The sequence below is a fragment of the Coffea arabica genome, chromosome 5e (assembly GCF_036785885.1).
Source record: "Coffea arabica cultivar ET-39 chromosome 5e, Coffea Arabica ET-39 HiFi, whole genome shotgun sequence".
Lineage (NCBI taxonomy): Eukaryota > Viridiplantae > Streptophyta > Magnoliopsida > Gentianales > Rubiaceae > Coffea > Coffea arabica.
This window is the reverse complement of record NC_092318.1, coordinates 4,591,636-4,610,539: the sequence shown is the minus strand read 5'-3', so window position 1 is coordinate 4,610,539 and position 18,904 is coordinate 4,591,636. Positions and strand designations below refer to the sequence as shown.

The 18,904-nt window shown below is 34.5% G+C and overlaps 1 protein-coding gene across 1 annotated transcript; it reads right to left on the bottom strand.

Annotated features, from left to right (window-relative positions):
- Positions 1-14,466: 14,466 nt before the first annotated feature.
- LOC140006193 (putative disease resistance protein RGA1) lies at positions 14,467-18,609 on the bottom strand. Its single transcript, XM_072048107.1, has 2 exons — positions 18,140-18,609; positions 14,467-14,739 (listed from the first exon to the last, which is right to left on the bottom strand). Exons 1-2 carry the CDS (start codon positions 18,461-18,463, stop codon positions 14,713-14,715), a joined length of 351 nt encoding a protein of 116 aa, XP_071904208.1. The 5' UTR covers positions 18,464-18,609; the 3' UTR covers positions 14,467-14,712.
- Positions 18,610-18,904: the final 295 nt, after the last annotated feature.

The following is an 18,904-nucleotide window of genomic DNA, read 5'->3' as shown; positions in this document are numbered from 1 at the left end:
TATCAAGGAAATACCGATGTTAGAAAAATTCATAAGTTACAACTTCTATATGCTATGCAGACTTATAGGGAAATAAGAAAAAAAAATGTAAGGCATATTAGGCTTATGTGGTAGATACGGAGAAGGAGGAAACACTTTAGAAAAGATTCCGATGATAAATGACTTTCCTGACGTATTTCCGGACAACCTTCCTGGTCTACCTCCGGATAGAGAAATAGAGTTTGAAATAGATATTGTTCCAGATGCGACTCTTATATCTAAAGCCTTCTATAGAATGGTGCCTGTAGAATTAAAAGAACTCAAGAAGTAATTCCATGAATTATTAGATAAGAAATTCATTATATTTAGTATTTTTCCTTAGAGTGCACCAGTACTCTTTGTGAAGAAGAAAGATGGTAGTCTGAAATTGTGTATTAATTATAGAGAATTGAATCGAATCACAACAATAAACAAATACCCCCTTTTGAGAATAGATGATCTTTTTGGCCAGTTAAAGAGAGATAAAGTATTCTCTAATATAGATTTAAGATATGGATACCATCAATTGAAGATTAAAATCGAACATATCTAGAAAAGTACATTTCGTATAAGGTATGAGCACTATGAATTTTTAGTAATGCTCTTTGGATTAACCAACGCCCTGATAGCTTTTATGGTTTTGATGAACAGGGTGTTCAAACCGCAACTAGACCGTTTTGTTGTGGTATTTATTGATGATATTCTAGTATACTCTCCAAATGAAAAACTCATGCTGCCCACATTAAGGAAGTTCTAGAGATATTAAGAAGAGAGAAATTGTATGCTAAGTTTAATAAATGTGAATTTTGGTTAAAGAGTATGGCATTCTTAGGACATGTGATATCAGTTCAAGAGGTGTCAGTTGATCCAAAGAAACTGGAGGCAATCGTAGATTGGCCATGGCCCACTAATGTAACCAAAGTAAGGAGTTTCTTAGGGTTGGCCAGCTATTATCGAAACTTTATGGAAGGATTCTCCACCATTGTCATACCTCCTACTAAGATGACTTAAAAAAGGGCAAAATTTGAATGGACAGATAAATGTAGGATGAGTTTTCAGAAATTAAAAGGTGAAACTTGTGTCAACTCCAATACTTACCCTACCCTTTGGAACGAAAGGGCTTATGATCTATAGTAACACCTCTAAAAATGGTTTAGAATGTGTCTTGATGCAAAATGAAAGAGTAATCGTTTGTGTTTCTCGCCAATTGAAACCCTACGAGTAGAATTACCCAACGCATGATTTGTAATTAGTGGCAATAGTTTTTGCATTGAAAATATGGAGACATTACTTGTATGGGGTGCAATGTGAAATTTTTACCGATCATAAAAGTTTCAAGTATCTATTTACTCAAAGGAAGTTGAATATGAGGTAGAGAAGGTGGTTAGAATTAATTAAAAATTATGATTTAACAATCAGTTACTACCCAAGCAAAGTAAATAAGGTAACAGATGCTCTTAATAGGAAGTCAAGGGCATTAAGAAAACTCACGGTAAAGGAACAGGTAGAGAATTTTGAATTGAAAATGGTAGACTCCACTGCTTAAATGCTAGCTGCCCTAGTGGTTGCACCTACTTTAATAAATAGGATTAAAGAAGTACAACATTTGGATGACGAATTTGCAAAGATCAAGGAAAAATTTAGAGTGGAACCCTTCGATGGATTTGAATTGAAAGACGATGGGAGTTTGTGGAAAGAGGGTAGATTATGTGTGCCGAAAATAAAGAATTGAAGCAGGAATTACTAAAGGAGACACACAATTCAAAATTCTCAATTCCACCTGGTGGGACTAAAATGTACCGAAACTTGAAGAGGAATTGCTAGTGTGAACAAAAAGAAAGCTGATTTGTTCTGTTATCTTTTTTGTTCTAGGCTCTGTACAACATTTATATAAATGGAATTTGACTTTTGTCAATTCCATGAAATCTGTAATCTCCAAAAATTAGGATATAATTTATTCTATCCTAAAAGACATTAGGAGTAAATTATTCTATTCTAAAATAGAGCAGAAATCATGGGATATACATAGAATTTATAGCTTTATAGAAAAGATATTCTAGATTTTCAACACTCCTCCTCAAGATGGTGAATAGATATTCTCCATTCCCATCTTGCATGTAATGTTTTCAAAGTTGGAAGTTGGCATTCCCTTAGTTAAAACATCTGCCAATTGATTATTTGATGCTACATATGCAGTGCAAATCATGCCATTGTCCAACTTTTCTTTAATAAAATGCCTATCTATTTCGATGTGCTTTGTGCGATCATGTTGCACTGGATTGTGTGCAATGTTGATGGCAGACTTGTTGTCACAATAGAGTTTCATAGGTCCTTCCCACTTGATTTTAAGGTCATCAAGTATTATTTTGAGCCATAGCAATTCACAAACTCCATGAGCCATAGCTCTAAACTCTACTTCAGCACTTGATCTTGCAACAACCGATTGCTTCTTACTCCTCCATGTCACTAGGTTCCCACCAAGAAATGTACAATATCCTGAAGTTGATCTACTACAATAGAACCTGCATAATCAACATCAGTATATGCCTCTATGAGCAATCCTTCATTTTTCTTGAACAAAATTCCTTTGTCCTGTGTCCCTTTTAGGTAGGATAGAATTCTGTTGACAGCCTGCAAGTGTTTCTCTCTTGGATCATGCATAAATTGGCTTACTACACTTACAGCAAATGCTATGTCCGGCCTTGTATGGGAATAGTATATCAGTTTCCCAGCCAACCGCTGATATCTTCCCTTATCTACTGTGCTATCATCCTTCTCTTCATTCAATCTCAAGTTAGGCTCAATGGGTGTGCTTGCTGCCATGCATCCAAGATTTGCCTGTTTCTTTAAGCAAGTTTAACACATACTTTTGTTGAGAAACAAATATGCCTTTACTTGAGTATGCCACCTCAATGCCTAAAAAATACTTCAGCCTCCCTAGTTCTTTAATTTCAAACTCCTTTGCTAAGCACTTTTTGAGTGTTTCTCTTTCAATTGGATCATTCCTGGTGATGATGATGTCTTCTACATATACGAGTAGAGCTGTATCACCTCCTTTTGAATGTTTTATGAACAAGGTATGATCTCCTTGACTTTGTTGTATTGCATTGCTAGCATCACTTTAGTAAATCTTCCGAACCAAATCCTTGGCGATTGTTTTAATCCATATAAAGTTTTCTTTAACCTGCACACTTTCTTTTCAAAAAACATTTCATTGAAACCCAGTGGAGGTTCCATGTACACCTCTTCTTCTAAATCCCCATGTAAGAACGCATTCTTAACATCAAATTGTTGTAAACACCAACCAAAGTTAGCGACCAAAGACAAAAGAACATGCATAGTATTCATTTTTGCAACAGGTGCAAAGGTCTCTTGGTAATCTATCCCATATGTCTGTGTATATCCTTTTGCGACCAATCGAGCTTTATGCCTTTCTAATGAACCATCAGCTCTATATTTCAAAGTAAACACCCATGTACACCCCACTGTTTTTTTTCCTTTAGGCAGGTTTACAATTTTTTAAGTTTCATTTCTCTCTACGGCACTCATCTCCTCTTTCATAGCTTGTAACTAGTTCTTATTTCTAAGTGCCTCTTGTAGTGTTTGTGGGATTGAAATGGAGTTGATGGTGGTAATAAAAGTTTTATGTTGTGGAGAGACTCTATGGAAAGACACGAAATTTGAGATTGAATGCTTAGTCCATTCTCGTGTTCCTTTTTGAACAGCAATAGGCAGGTCTAAATCATTAAATTCACAAGGAGCAGAGTTAGATTGAACACACAAAGGAATAGAATTTTCAATACCTGATTGTGGTTCAGATTCTTGGATTTGCACAGGTTCAGAAATATGAACTTTCTTCCTTGAGTAGACCTTGAATGGTGTAGTTGAATTAAAATTAGTTTTTCTCTCAGCTCCAAGATCAGGTTCAATTTCTTTACTGGCATGTTCAACTTCAAATTCAGGTTCAGGTTCAATGCTAGCATGTTCTCCTTTGGAATTTGGTGTATGGTCAGGTTTGAAAGACTTCAAGCTTAGTGTAGGAGTTTAAAGATCAACGAGAAATTCCTTATCTTCCCAAGAATTCTCCCCCTGGAGATGAGGATTGTTACTTTGAGAGTGAGATTCATTTTCAACAAATATGACATTCATGGAGGTAAAAAAATTTTTGAAGGTGGATGATAACACTTGTATCCTTTCTTTGTGTTTGAGTATCCCACAAAAATACATTTTAAAGCTCTTGGATCAAGTTTCCCTCTTTGGTGTGCATAAACATGTACAAAAGCAACACAACCAAACACTTTTGGTGACAATGTGCAAAAAATATTAAAATCAGGGTAAAAAATAGAAAGAGCAGCAATGGGACTAATTATTTAGCACTTTGGAAGGTACTCTATTTATCAAATGCGCAGCAGTTAAAACAGCCTCCCCCCAAAGGTTTTTGAAACTTTATGTTGAAACAAAATTGCTCGAGTTATATTGAGTAAATGTCTATTTTTCCATTCAACAATCCCATTTTGTTGGGGTGTGTCTACACAAGATAACTCATGTATTATACCCTCTTTTTGGAAAAAAGATGAGAGAATTTGATTAAAATAGTCTCTTATATTGTCAGATCTTACTCTTTTAATCAAACTTCCAAATTGTGTACAAATCATTTTATGAAACATTGAAAAAATACTGCTTACTTCTGATTTTTCTTTCATAAGAAAAAACCAAGTAGTTCTAGTGCAATCATCAATGAATATGACAAGCCATTTTGCTCCAGAAATACTAGAAACTCTACAAGGCCCCCAAATATCAGTATGTATCGAAGAGAAAGGTCTAGTAGATCTTGTACTACTCAATGGAAATGATAGTCTATGATGTTTAGCAATTTCACATGTATCACAATGAAAACTACTAACATCTTCATTCTTAAAAAGTGAAGGAAACATGCTTTTAAGTAAAATAAAAGATGGATGACCAAGACGGAAATGATGAAGCCAAATTTCAGATTTATTATTTGAGGAACAGGTGAGGGATAACTGATTATTGTTCTTCTTGTTGCCACTAATTTTCTCAAGGTAATAAAGCCCATCATTCACCTTAGCAAGTCCAATCGTCCTCCTCGTAACCAAATCCTGAAATACACAGTGAGTAGAATAGAAAGTTACTTTACAATTTAGATCTTTGGTAATTTGATAAATGGATATGAGATTGGAGGACAATTTTGGGACATGCAACACATTATTTAGGGACAAAGAATTTGATAGATTTACTGTCCCTTGGCCTGCAACAGTTATAGGGGATCCATCCGCAACAGCAATTTTTGTATTTCCAGGACGTGGGTTGTATGTTCTAAATCTGATTCGACTGTGAGTCATATGGTCAATAGCTACTGAGTCGATGACCCAAGAGCCTAGAGAAGACATGCTTGAGGCACTTAAAGTATAAGAGTTAAGGTACTTACTTGATTGAGCCAATGAACACATACTAGAGGACTTTTCAAGGGAATTTAGGAGGTTTCTTAGCTTTTCGATTTCTTCTTTCTTGAATTCTCTCCTATACTAGCCTGGTTGGATTTTTCTTGTGTTTGGTTTTCTTCATCAGTTAAGTGGACTTTTTCTCCTTTGAATCCTCCTTTACGACTAAGGACTTGTTCCTTCCCATGGAGTTTGAAGCAATCATCTCGTGTATGGCGTGATTTTTTGCAGTATGTGCACCAAATTGTGTCTTTATTTGACTCTGTACGCCCATTACCTATCTTTGCTTCCTTATAGTTTGACTTTGTAGAAATCATTGCCGAGCCTTCTAATGTTTTAGGCTCCAACATGACTTCTCGCCTATTCTCTTCAGATCCGATCAATGATATTGTCTCATTCAGAGATGATAATCTTTCCTTCCCCAATATCTGGACTCTGACCTGATCAAATTCCATATTCAGACCTGCAAGAAAGTCACAAACTCTATCATTTTCCATAAAGTTTTTCAAGGTGGCTGCATCTTCACTACATAATATCTGAACACACTGATATTGGTCCAGTTCCTGCCATAGATTTTACAGAAGATTGGCATATTGAGTAACAGAAAGGTAGCCTTGTTTAGTGGTTGAGATCTTTGTTTTGATCTCATATATTAGGGCAGCATCTCCTGCTTTTAAATAGGTCTATCGAATAGTAGTCCATATATCTTAAACTGTTGGTAGGAACATGCAAGTATCGCTTATTTCAGATAACATGGAGTTCCACAGCCATGACATGACCATAGAATCCTCTTCATCCCAAGCAGCGAATTTAGGATCTCCCTTTTTCAGTCCAGTTCCAAGCAAGTGGCTGATTTTGCCCTTTCCTTTGAGAAATGTTTGAACAAATTGTGACCACTTCAAATAGTTTTTTCCGTTGAGTCTATAGGCTATCTGGATACTCTGCAAATCCCCTGTTTGAGGAATATTTGAGGTCTCTTCTGATTTGGTATTGGAGTTGATTTTTGATGTTTTAGTTTCAGACATGTTGGAGGTTTCAAAGAAAAATTGGCAATGAAGGCCTAATGAAAAAAAATCAGCAATGAAGGCTGAATTGCACTTGGCAATAAAGACTTGAAAAGAAGAAAGCACTCAGCAATGAAAGCTGACAAGAAGAGGTCCCAAGAGCAAAAGCTCTGATACCATTTTTTTTTTGGTCAAATTGAGAAACTTTCGATTCCTTTTTAAAGATTCTTAAATGAGCCAATATTCATTAGGCTCAGGAAATGAAACATGATAGTAAAATCTATCAACGATCTTTTTTTTTTTGATACATGTCTTTTTTATTAGGATAAAATGAAGAGCAAAATCTTACATACACCTAATTTTCCGAATTGAAGGCATCCCTAATCTATCAAGGCGAATTGCCCCACGAGCCATACGTGGGAACGTATAAAAGGTCTCGTATATCTTGACTTGCTGCTCTGGATGAGATACTCCCACATTGGACAACGCATCAGCAACTGTATTAGCCTCCTTGTAACAGTGCGAAAAGCAATTCGGATCTTCCAAGAGCTGCCAAATCTGCCTAATCTCCCGTCGAATCTGCCAGGGGCACTGAATGCGATGCTGAAGCATTCCAACTAATACCAAAGAATCCGATTGCACATAGAGATTCCCAAAACCCCTATGTACACATGTTTGAAGACCAATAAGGAGGGCACGGGCCTCTGCACGGAGACATGTAGTTTCCCCAAGATATGCCGAAAAGCCAATCAAAGGGAGGCCATTTGAATCCCAAAGAACCCCACCACCTCCACCCACTCTTGGATTACCCTTAGAACAGCCATCCGTATTAAGTATGAACCGACCGGATTCCGTCGTTTCCTAGCGAACAAGTTTGTATTAAAGCTCTGATACCATGAACAAAAAGAAAACTAAATTGTTCTGTTATCTTTTTTGTTCTAGACTCTGTACAATATTTATACAAATGAAATTTGACTTTTGTCAATTTCATAAAATTTGTAATCTCCTAAAAATTAGGAGCTAATTTATTCTATCCTAAAATACTTTAGAAGTAAATTATTCTATCCTAAAACAGAGCAGAAATCGTGGGATATACATAGAATTTATTGTTGTACAGAAAAGATATTCTAGATTTTCAACATGGTGGAATGGGATGAAACGAGAAATAGCAGAATATGTGGCTAAGTGTTTGGTATGCCAACAAATAAAGGCCGAGCACCAAAGACCTGCCGGCTTATTGTAACCCCTAGAAATCCCCCAATGGAAGTGGGAACATGTGACAATGGATTTCATGGTAGGTTTGTCTCGAACAATTAGGAACATTGATGCTATCTGGGTTATAGTCGATCGGCTAACTAAGTCTGCCCACTTCTTACCAATATCGAATGGAGTAACAATGGAGAGGTTAGTAGAGATGTATATGGAGGAAATTATGTGTCTTCATGGTGTCCCAGTTAGTATAGTATCGGATTGGGACTCTAGATTCACGTTTAAATTTTGGTCAATTTACCAAGAGATTATAGGGACTGATATGAGACTAAGTACTGCCTTTCACCCCCAAACAGATGGACAGTCAGAAAGGACCTTACAGACACTGGAGCACATGCTAAGAGCTTGTACTCTAGACTTCTCGGATAGTTGGAATAAGTTGGTGAAACTAATAAAATTCTCGTATAATAATAACTATCATAGCGGGATAGTTATAGCACCGTTTGAGGCATTTTATGGGCGAAAGTGTAGATCTTCCTTCTATTGGGATGAAGTATGTGAGAAGCTGATCACTAGACCCGATTTGATGGAAAGAACCTTAGAGAAGATTAAAGTTATTTGAGAAAGACTAAAAATAGGTCAGAACCGAAACAAGAGTTAGGCGGATTTAAAGAGAAGACCTTTAAAATTTCAATCGGGAGAAAATTATTTGAAGGTATATCTCACCAAGAGAGTGATGATATTTGAAAGAAGTGGTAAGTTAAGTCCAAGATATGTGAGACCTTACGAAATAGTACTAGAGAGAATTGGACCTTTAGCGTATTGACTGGCCCTTCTGCCTACTCTGTCGAGGATACATAACATTTTTCATGTCTCCCAATTAAGGAACTATGTGTCAGATCCAAACCATATTTTAGAGAATCAACCCATCGAGGTGAGGGAAAACTTTTTAGTGGAGAAAGCTCCTTTAAAAATCATAGATCGAAAGGATCAAGTTCTAAAGAGAAGGACCATACGTGCAGGTGTAATGGACGAACCATACACCGTGAGAGATAACATGGGAGTTAGAGAAAGACATGCGGAATAGATATCTCTATCTTTTAAATCAAAGTACGTAAGTTTTGAGAACGAAACTTTTTGTAGGGGGGTAGAATGTAAAACCCACATTTCTTTTCAATTTTTATTTTGCTCAATTAATTAAATGATAATTTTCTATGGGTAAAAATAAAAATATTTGTAGAATAGGTTAAAGGATAAATTGGGGGTTAAGGAGGAGATAAGATAGAATAAAAGTTCACAACGAATTAAAACTCTTATCTAGACTATCAAGTATTAGGTAGTTATAAGGGGTATAAAATACTTATCTAAAGGTTTAAAAAAACAATGATATTCTTATTTCTCATTATCGTCCTTCTCTTAGAACAAGAACCGTCATAGAATAGAGAAGGAGAAGGAGATGTCACTATCAACCAAGCAGGCAACTAGGCATTTAGACCTATAAGTCCCAAACGTAGGTTAAACCTTTTTTTTTAAGTCTTATTAGTTTCATGAATTATTTTAAAGATTTTATGTATACATATATTACGATATGTATATGCCTGCATGAGAAATTTAGGAAGATTCTTGCCCGGATTAGTAAAAATGATGTGTTAAATTTTAATTATGGGATGAAATAGAGTCTATCCCAAATCTGTTGGAAAGTTGAAAAAAAAAAAAGAAGAAGTTGTTGTTGTTGTGTGCTTTTTGCTGAAGTTTGACTTCAGCAACGTAACAAGGAAAAAAAACAAAAACAAAAAAAAAGGAGGAGGAAAGGTCGCCAACAAGTGTTAGCAACATTGACCGAATAAAAAGGTTGGCCTGGGAAAAAAAAAGGAGAGAGAGCAAAGAAGGGTCTGTTGGCCAAAAGGCCAACCCAAGGGAAAAAAAAAAAAAGAGAGCAAAGGAGGGTCTGATGACCCTCCTCTCGTAACTAGTCAGAAAGTAGTTGATTATGTGTGTGGGTTTGTTAAATTGGACCTTGGGCCAAGTGTAAAGAAGTATTGGGTTAGGACTGGAAGAAATAAGAAACTGCTTGGATCCAAGGAACTTGGGCCGTTATTATTCAAGTCCGAGAAAAAAAAAATGACAAGCATACTTGGGTCAAAAATATAGTATAGGTTTAGTGAATGTTCAATAGATAAATTTTAGGTATAACTAACCCATTTTTTATAGATTATCATGGGTATTAAACTTCAAAACCCAATCTAAAATAATTTTTGGGCGTTAAAGATTTAGTCATTCAAGCTTATACTTAATTACTTAAGTCTAAGATACTTAAATAGAAATCTAAAACATCTTAATCTAGTCTTATTAGATTAATTTATTCAAGGTAAGATAAGTCCTAGATAGTTAAACGAAATGCTTAAAATAATAATAATAATAATAATACAAATATGGATGAAATAAATTAAGAATATAAACAAAAATAAGATAAAAATATAAATAAAAGTGGAATAAGTTAAAATAATAATTATAATGGTAAATAACTATACACACGTATATGCATGAATAATAATAATAATACATATATAGGTGCAAAAGTAGAAATAGAACAAAAGATAATAATGACTAATTAACTAATATATATATATATAAATGAAAGAAAGTAAAACAAAATAGTGTCGATAAGGACCATAATAATAATAATGAATAAAATAATAAAATAATAATAATAATAGATATATGTACAGTAAGATAATAGACAAGGTAATAAATATGATTTTTAATAATTATTTTTAAATTAGGAAACTTTACAAAAAAAACTTTCAAAATTAAGAAACTTTCCAAAAATAGAAACTTTTCAATTTAGGAAAACCCTGCTAGTGGTCGTACAATAGTCTAGACATGAATCTTAAACTTGTTCAGAATCTGTATATTTATGCATCTATAAGAAATATCAACTAATTGAGAAACCTATGGATTTGATAGGTACGCCACAAGTTTAAAAGATCTAAGGTAGTGCCACTCGAGCAACCAGACAAAGTTAGGTGGTACTTACCCTTCTAAAATTTCAAAAGTTCAAAGTGAAATTTTTATTGTAAATCATATTTTGATGGGTTAACTTGAATTGTATTTGATTAAATGATTTACTTAAATATTTATGCAAGTTCTATTTTTGCTATATAAAAATGGACCATATGACTTATAAGTATTTTGATATGTTATTATTACCAAATAAGTGGTATCTTTTGTGAAATCAAAGAACTGTGCATGTAACGTGTAAAATGAGTTTATGTCAAATGAAACTCAAAACAGTCATGGAATAGACTGTATGGACTATAGTCCTGCCTAATGATCATGGTAGCTTGATATAGAGTCCGATCGATTAACAATGTCATGGTAGTTCAGTATAGAATCCAGCCGATTGACCCATGTATGTAATGAGACCAATTGATGGTCATGAAATCTATTGGTCGCCCACCTAGAGGGGATTTAATCTCTAGGTTGAGTACTTAGAAGCCAGTCATTACATGTATTTGTTATGAGTTAATATGAAATGATTTATAATTTTATGGTATTCATGTACAATTATGGATAAGATGTTTACCAATTATTGTGTAACTCATTATTATTGACTATTTTACAAATGACATTATTTTCTATAATTATGCATGTGAATGGTATGCAAATAATTTGATATATATATATATATATATATATATATATATATATATATATATATATATATATATATATATATATATATAGGTATGTAAAGTTATGGTTGCATGGTCCAACAGAGAGGTAGATACTACCTATTGAGCGAATTTGTCACTCAACCCAATTTTTATTATTTTTGCAGATTCTGAAAAAGTATCAGTTGATCTATGTAGAAGGCCTTGAGGATGATTTTTATTAACTTTAAATGAATAGAAATTAGTAGTGTAGTTGCTTTTAGGTATTAGTTTTATTTAATTTCTTTTCTCGTTGTTTCAATCAGAGAATAAATGTATGAATTTATTGGATATTCGTAGGTTACCTTTCATTTGAGATTCGTATCGCACTTTATTTAGTTATACTATTTAGTACTTCCTAAATTTAATCTAGTGAATGTTGTCTTGTATTCTTGAGCGCGACTTGAGGATATGGCGGATATCATGTGATTGGGGCGTACAGGCTAAGGGCGTGAGTCAACTCGATATAGGTCAATCATTGATTCAGTTATTGACCTCATACCCGAAAAGCACTTCCAGTCACATCTCGGACTTGGGCAACATCGTGAAGCCTGAAGTAAACCAACAAGAAATTGGAACAACTTATATTTCCTAAATTTCAAGTTGCAAAAATATAGAACCAAAATCACAACAAATTGAAATTTAACGAACTTTGCCAATATTTATCTTTGAATCAGAGAACTAGCCGAAGAAGAAATTGAAGCAAATTATATTTCCTAAAATTCAAATTGCAGTGATAGGGAACCAAATCTAGAAAGACTTCCTCATCTCAGGTTCAGTTGGAAGCCATACCAACGCCCAAACATTTTCATATTCATTGCTTTTCCCCCAAACATTACTTATAACCCCAGGCAACCAAGCGATTGGCACATAGTAATGGAAGAAGAAAAGGATGGATTATTGGAACATGGCCATATAATCGCTCAAACGCAGAGAGACAGAGTGATTATGTCATTCAATAGGGTTCAACACAGAGTAGTAATGTTCTATGGGAAAAGTTGTGGTTTCTCCTATTCTTTAATTTATCCGAATCGTAAGCCTAAGAGGCAAAAGGGGGTATGAAGGAAAATTCACACCCAATCAAGCATTACTGAATAGTACAACCTGAAACTAATGTCTCACAATAGAGAATTAAAAGGACTATTTTACCCTAAAGAGGCTAAAGAGGCAAAAGAAAACAAAGCCACCACTAATATAGGTATGTATATATGTACGTATGAATGTATGTGTGTGTGTCTATATAAATAAATAAATATATATATGTATGTATGTATAAAACAATTAATTACTTAAGAAAAAGGGTAAAGAAAAGAACCTAATAAGTAAAAATCAATTAGAGGGAAAAAGAAAAAAGTCTAAATAACTAAATGCGAATGTATGATTGTAAAAAATAGGAAATTAACTTTGAATTGTCTAATTATAAGGAAATAGAATACAAATGTTTTCCTAAGTTTCTAAAATTGGAGAATAAAAGAAATTGATTTCTAATTAACTAATTATACAGAAAATATATATGGTTTCTTCAATTTTATAAATTGGAGAATGGACATCCTAAATTTTTTATTAAGAAACTTTTTTAATTTGCTTAAATGTAAAATTTGATAATACAAAACTAATTTGGAATTAAAAAAAGAAGAGAGTAAAGTAAAAGAAAAAAATCATTATTGTAGAGCAATATTTTGTCTAAATGATGCAAAATAAAGATTAAGGAGTAAAGTAAGAATTCAGGTGTACCTTAGGAGGGTAAATTATAATTAACCCTTAAGGTTGTATGCGTTGACGGTTTATCTACTGACGGCACCCTTGGATGCATGCTTGTGCATAAGAGGAAGTTCAAAATTAGATTGGAATTAAATCATGTATCTAAGTGTGTATATACACTGTTAATATATACGAGATTAATTTAATTTATGTTGCCTTGAAATAAATCTTGATCATTGGATAATACCTACAGCTATCTATCTAAATGTGGACACATATTTCTCCACCAAAATAAGTTTTTTTTATTAATCTATTAGAGAATTGTTATTACTTTACAAAAAATAAAACATATGAATTTTATGTTTTTCTAATTTCCATGTCCGTTTAACAAAAATATTAGTATTTTCTATATTGCTTATCAGTTTAGTAAAGATAGAGGAAAGGATAACTTTAGCTCTTCTTTCAATTGTTGGTGACTTTTTTAAGCCAGGGCTTTTTCCCTCGTTTTGTGATCTTTCTCTATTGCACTTCCATTGTGGCCTTTTACTTTAATGTATCGTTTAACAGATTTGTCATAGTACTTATACCATTTTGATACTGTCAATATTGTACCTATGTTAGAACGAATGATGTATCTTTTCATTGATTTTGTCATTAGTACTTGCATTATTTTGTTATTGGCTAATTAATTACAATAATATAGCAATTATTGGTTGTACTTGTTAAGTTTTTAATGTAGTTTATAAGTCAGAATGTATGATACGATAGTCTAATTAAGTTGAAATGCTTCTTTAATATTTTCAGCAGTGAATGAGTATTATTGTATATAATTTTCAATACAGAAAATACGAGGGATGATAACAAAATTCATGGGTGGATTTGGCTGTGCCTTACTTGACTAGCATTAAGAGGAGAAAACACAGGCTAACAATAGAAAGAAGGATACATTTGGCAGTGAATGCCATATAGATATCTTCAAAACCCAATTTAACTAGTAAGAATATTAGTCTGGTTTGGAATCTCAAATCCTCTTCCTTCTCGTTGTAAGGTTTGGAGTCTGCTTTTGAACCACACTTGTCAACAGTGGATATAGTTTTTTTTTTTTTTTTACTATTAGCACCAAATCTTTTACGCTAAATGTTATTACCACCGTAAACATTTCCCTGGGAAAGGAAAATAGTTAATCATTAATTTGTCAACATGTTAATAACATATGTAGTCTGTGTTAAAAGATGGCTGATAAAGCAATATACAAATAAGCAGAATGTACAAATTTTTTTCTTTATTAAATCTGGACAAACTTCATACAACAAGACAATAATAATTTGAAGAAATAAACACAATATACAAACTTCTTTTATAAAAAAATTTGCACAAACTTCATACAACAGGAGAATAATAATTTGAACAAATAAAGGCTGGTCGTGCTACCACTTGAAATCAATTTGGAAACTACTAAGGTTACAAATGCTTTAAATGAATGATTCTAAACAAAGCATGTACATGTAGCTTTTCAACCTTATTCACAGTTATTTGAAATTTTACATGCACCTAACTAAAAAGTTGGCATAGAGATTGGTCCCCCTAAAGTCTTCTTCAATAGCTTCAATTTGCACCATCATTGAATATTAACTGGGAAAGCAAGGGCAAAAGCAAACCAAAAAAGGGATTAAAAAGGCAAGATACAAGTAGAATTCCGAACTAAAGAGTCTGCAGTTAGGTAATGTTAGAAATTTAGTGCTTTATTTACCAGTGAATAACTTGCCTCTTGATAAAAAAAAACCCCACTCTAACCAATTAATGAATATTTCTACTTGATTTGTAGAAAAATTATTTATTTTTCCTTTGAAGCAAAAGAAAGTTATGGCTACTAATTTACTGAATTCTCAAAGTATGCAAAGTTTTGCATTTGCAAAATCCATTTTTATCTTGTATGCATAACATTACATTAAAAGTTGTGCATTTCAAAACATATCCAATAAACAAGCAATTCTCTCAGGCACCTCATCAATTCATATTTCCATTATATATATGTCTCAGTTAATGCTTGATTCATTATTAAGGACATATTATTCTTTAAGGTAGCTTTTAATTTGTTGTAATTCTTTAAGTAGTAGTTATTTGATTTATAAGATGATACATATAGGGAAAGGTGTAAATAACCGTAACTGAGCATATTAATATTAAGATATTTGAACTCAGAGTAATGATCCCGCAATTTGTTGCAACTCTCGATTTTTAAGCTGTTGAAAGATGATATCTTTCCAAGAATGCGATGTGGCAGAGTCTTAAGCTCACGACAGTACCGAATGTGCAGCTCCTCCAGGCGTGGCATGATAGAGACAGCAATTTTATCATCTTCTTCACTTAAGTCCTCCCAATTTTTCCAATTTGGGAGGTAATCAAAATGTAATTTTCTCAAATTCGCAAATGTTACTGCTTTGGTCGAGGATGATGACTTGGAGTTTGACAATATATCAAAAGAATCACGACTATCCTCATGTTATGCTTTTGTGATTCTGAAGAATTTCTTACCCAAATCTTCTAGCTTTTCCATTCTCTCGAGCCTAAGATCTTCTAGGGATGACAACTTCCACAAAGTAGGCAAGGATGAGATATTAAAAGCTCTAAAAATAATGAGCTTTGTCAAGTTATTAGTGAGAGACATTGTTACAAGCCAACTTGGTAATTGGGTTCCTGGATATTTAAACTAGCGCAAGCCATTGCAAGTTTGGAGGTGGTTCCATGGTTTCAATCCAACTTGAAGTTTCTATAAAGTGGGTCTCATAGCTAAACCGCAATAACATTTCATACATGTAGATTTTCTTTCCAAGCTCCACACTTCCAAAATCTCCATCTCCACGAATATTGATATCCAATCTTTCAAGCTGGTTTAGGTATTTCAGACTTGCCAAATCATCAGACTTGCTCTTGGCAATGAAATTAGTCAAACTATAAAGTGAAGTCAGCTTCCCAAGTCCTTGAGGCATTTGAAGTAATCCAGAGGCGCCGTGATTGAAAAGGTGCCTCAAGTGTACAAGGCCTTCAATCCTTTGAGGGAGGCACAAAAGCTTTCCACAATGGCTGATATCAAAAGTTTCCAGATAATATAGATCACATGTAGTTTCTGGCATTGCTTCGAAAGGATTATGACTCAAGTCCAAGTGCCGAAGGTGAATCAAACTACCAATCTCAATTGGGATTTCACGTAGCTGACAATTACATAAAGTTAAGAGTCCTCACACAATTCAAACTGCAAAATAGATCCAGGGGAACTACTCTTCCATGTAAAAAAGCGAAAAAGCTCCTGAGCCTTCCAAAATCAAGGACTAGAGAACTTAACGTCTCCTCCGTGTCTAGCCATGTTAGATGACGATTTCTTTCAATAGATGAATTTCTTCCAGTGCCTTGTTCGTAATCAATTCCATCAAGTACATGACATTCATTTTTTGTGAGAAATTGTGCAAAATCATGCACTATGTCATGCATCTTGCACTTCATATGTTCATGAACCGAAAGGTATTCGTCAACTTTTTGTAATTCTTGAAAAAAGCAACGCATTGCCAAATTATTGAAGTAATCAAGACCTATTAGCTCCAAGTGCTCACCTCCTCGGTTTGGGCAAACATAACCTTGTGCTATCCACAGTCTAATAAGTTCTTCTACATTTATATCATGATCTTTGGGAAAGACATCACAATAGGAGAAGCAACGTTTCAACTCTGGGGATAACTCATTATAGCTTAAAAACAAATGAGGGAAAAGGTCCACAGCTGCTTCCTCCAATTGCCATATCTCACTATCCAAAACTTTCTGCCTTTGTTGTACCATATCTTTAAACTGTAATAGGCTTCCCATTGTCTTTGCAGCAAGTGGCAAGCCCTTGCATTTTTTTGCAATTTTTTGTCCAATGCTTTCCACTTTCTTACACCACTCCTCTGATCTTCCAGCAAATTCTATCCTTTGCATTATTAGCCAACAATCAAAGTTAGACTTTAGGCCTAGGGCATGAGTAGGCGTCGTTCCCAATACTCTGGCCACTCTTTGACTCCTGGTTGTTACCAAGATTACACTTTCAGGAGCCCCATCCTTAAGAGAATCTTTGAAAGGTTTCCACTTTGAATCTTCCTCTGTCCAGACATCATGTAGGACAAGAAGGAATCTCTTATCGAAAAAGGTTTCTTTTATAAGCATGGTTCAAAGTTGCGGTTGCAGTTGCGGTCACGACCCGGACCGTTCCACATCGGTTTCGGCATATCGGTCGTGGTCTCGGCGAGACGCGAATTTTTGAAATATTTAATATTCTAAAAATTGTAAAAAATATGATAAACAAAGATAATTAAAAAATTAGTAAAAATAATAAAAATTCAAGTTGACTCGGGATGACTCGGAGTGATTCGGTGTGATTCGGCCGTTTCAACCCTTCACGGTGACGTCTCGGTAAGTCAAGTATCTCAGAATCGTATCGTTTCGGTATCGTGTCAGAAGGGCTCGAGACGGTGACGATTCGACTGAATCTTTGAACCATGTTTATAAGTCGGATGAATGAATCCAACTCTGACATGTCACGAGAACTCCTTCCAGCACTCTCAAGGATAGCTTTTGCGATCCTTTTCTGGTCAAAAGGATTTGATACGCAAATCCAATTTCTAAGTTCATTGTGGTTCTTCACTTTATCATTATTGAAGAGTAGTTGGGCAAGTGTTGTCTTTCCACTACTCCCGGCCCCTACAATAAAGATAACTTGAACCCATCTCTTCCTTGACTACTACTCTTAGACAAAACTTGGTCAAGTGATGCATCCTCATCAGACCCGACCATAGACCTCTAATTCGTTTATCATTGAGGTAGTCATAATTCGCTGAAAATCTTGAGAATCAGGAATCCCCTCACTTGAAATAAACTTGAATTGATCTGCCTCTTTCAAAGTCAATTCTAGCTGTTCGTTTATTTTCTTCATTTTCAAAGCAATATCACTACGCACAGGAAATTGTTTGAGACAAGAACAAAGAGGTAGGATAAAGGAACGAACCTTGTTCCGTAGTGTTGGCTGCATTCTGGCATTCTGATGAGTTCCCTTATTTTTTGGTTCCTGAATCTTGAAGTTCCATTCGTCCAACACATCATCCATCTCATATGTTATGTCTTCAAGCTTTTCAAGCCAAATGCCAACATGTTTCTCCTTTAGCCTTCTTCTCTCTGCATCATGCAAAAGTTTTTCAATTGTTTCCAGCTTAGAGGAGATGTTTCTCACCTCGTCATCAACCACCATCACCAGGTTAACTTTCTCCCTGAGGTGCTTCACGACAACATCTCCCAACTGACCTATTATCTTTGGAACAAACAATTCAGCCATTGATTTTGCTTTTCGTGTACAAGGAGTATTGGAAATAAAATGTTGCAAGGATGAAATACGATATGATTTGGAAAGGATATTTAACTTCGGACAACCCGATTGGTTACTTAGGACTACTACTTCTACGTTGCTACTTGGTTTCTTGCTACGCCAACAACCTTGTCTTGAGCTTTATAAAACAAAACAGGCGGTGGCTTCACTTCTAGAAGTCTCCATGGCAGAGAAGTATGGTTTTGAATTAAGAAAAGGATGAATTTTTAGTACTAACAATTTTATGTGGTATGTTTGTAACAAGGTACGCCTTGTATATCAATTAAAGTCAATCGTAGGTAGAAAAGCTGTATCTTCCTCTAAAATGTCCTTGACAAATTAAGGAGCTAAAAACAAAACGATGTAGATTAAATAATCGTAAGGTTGCTTTGGATGATATAAAAAGCCACG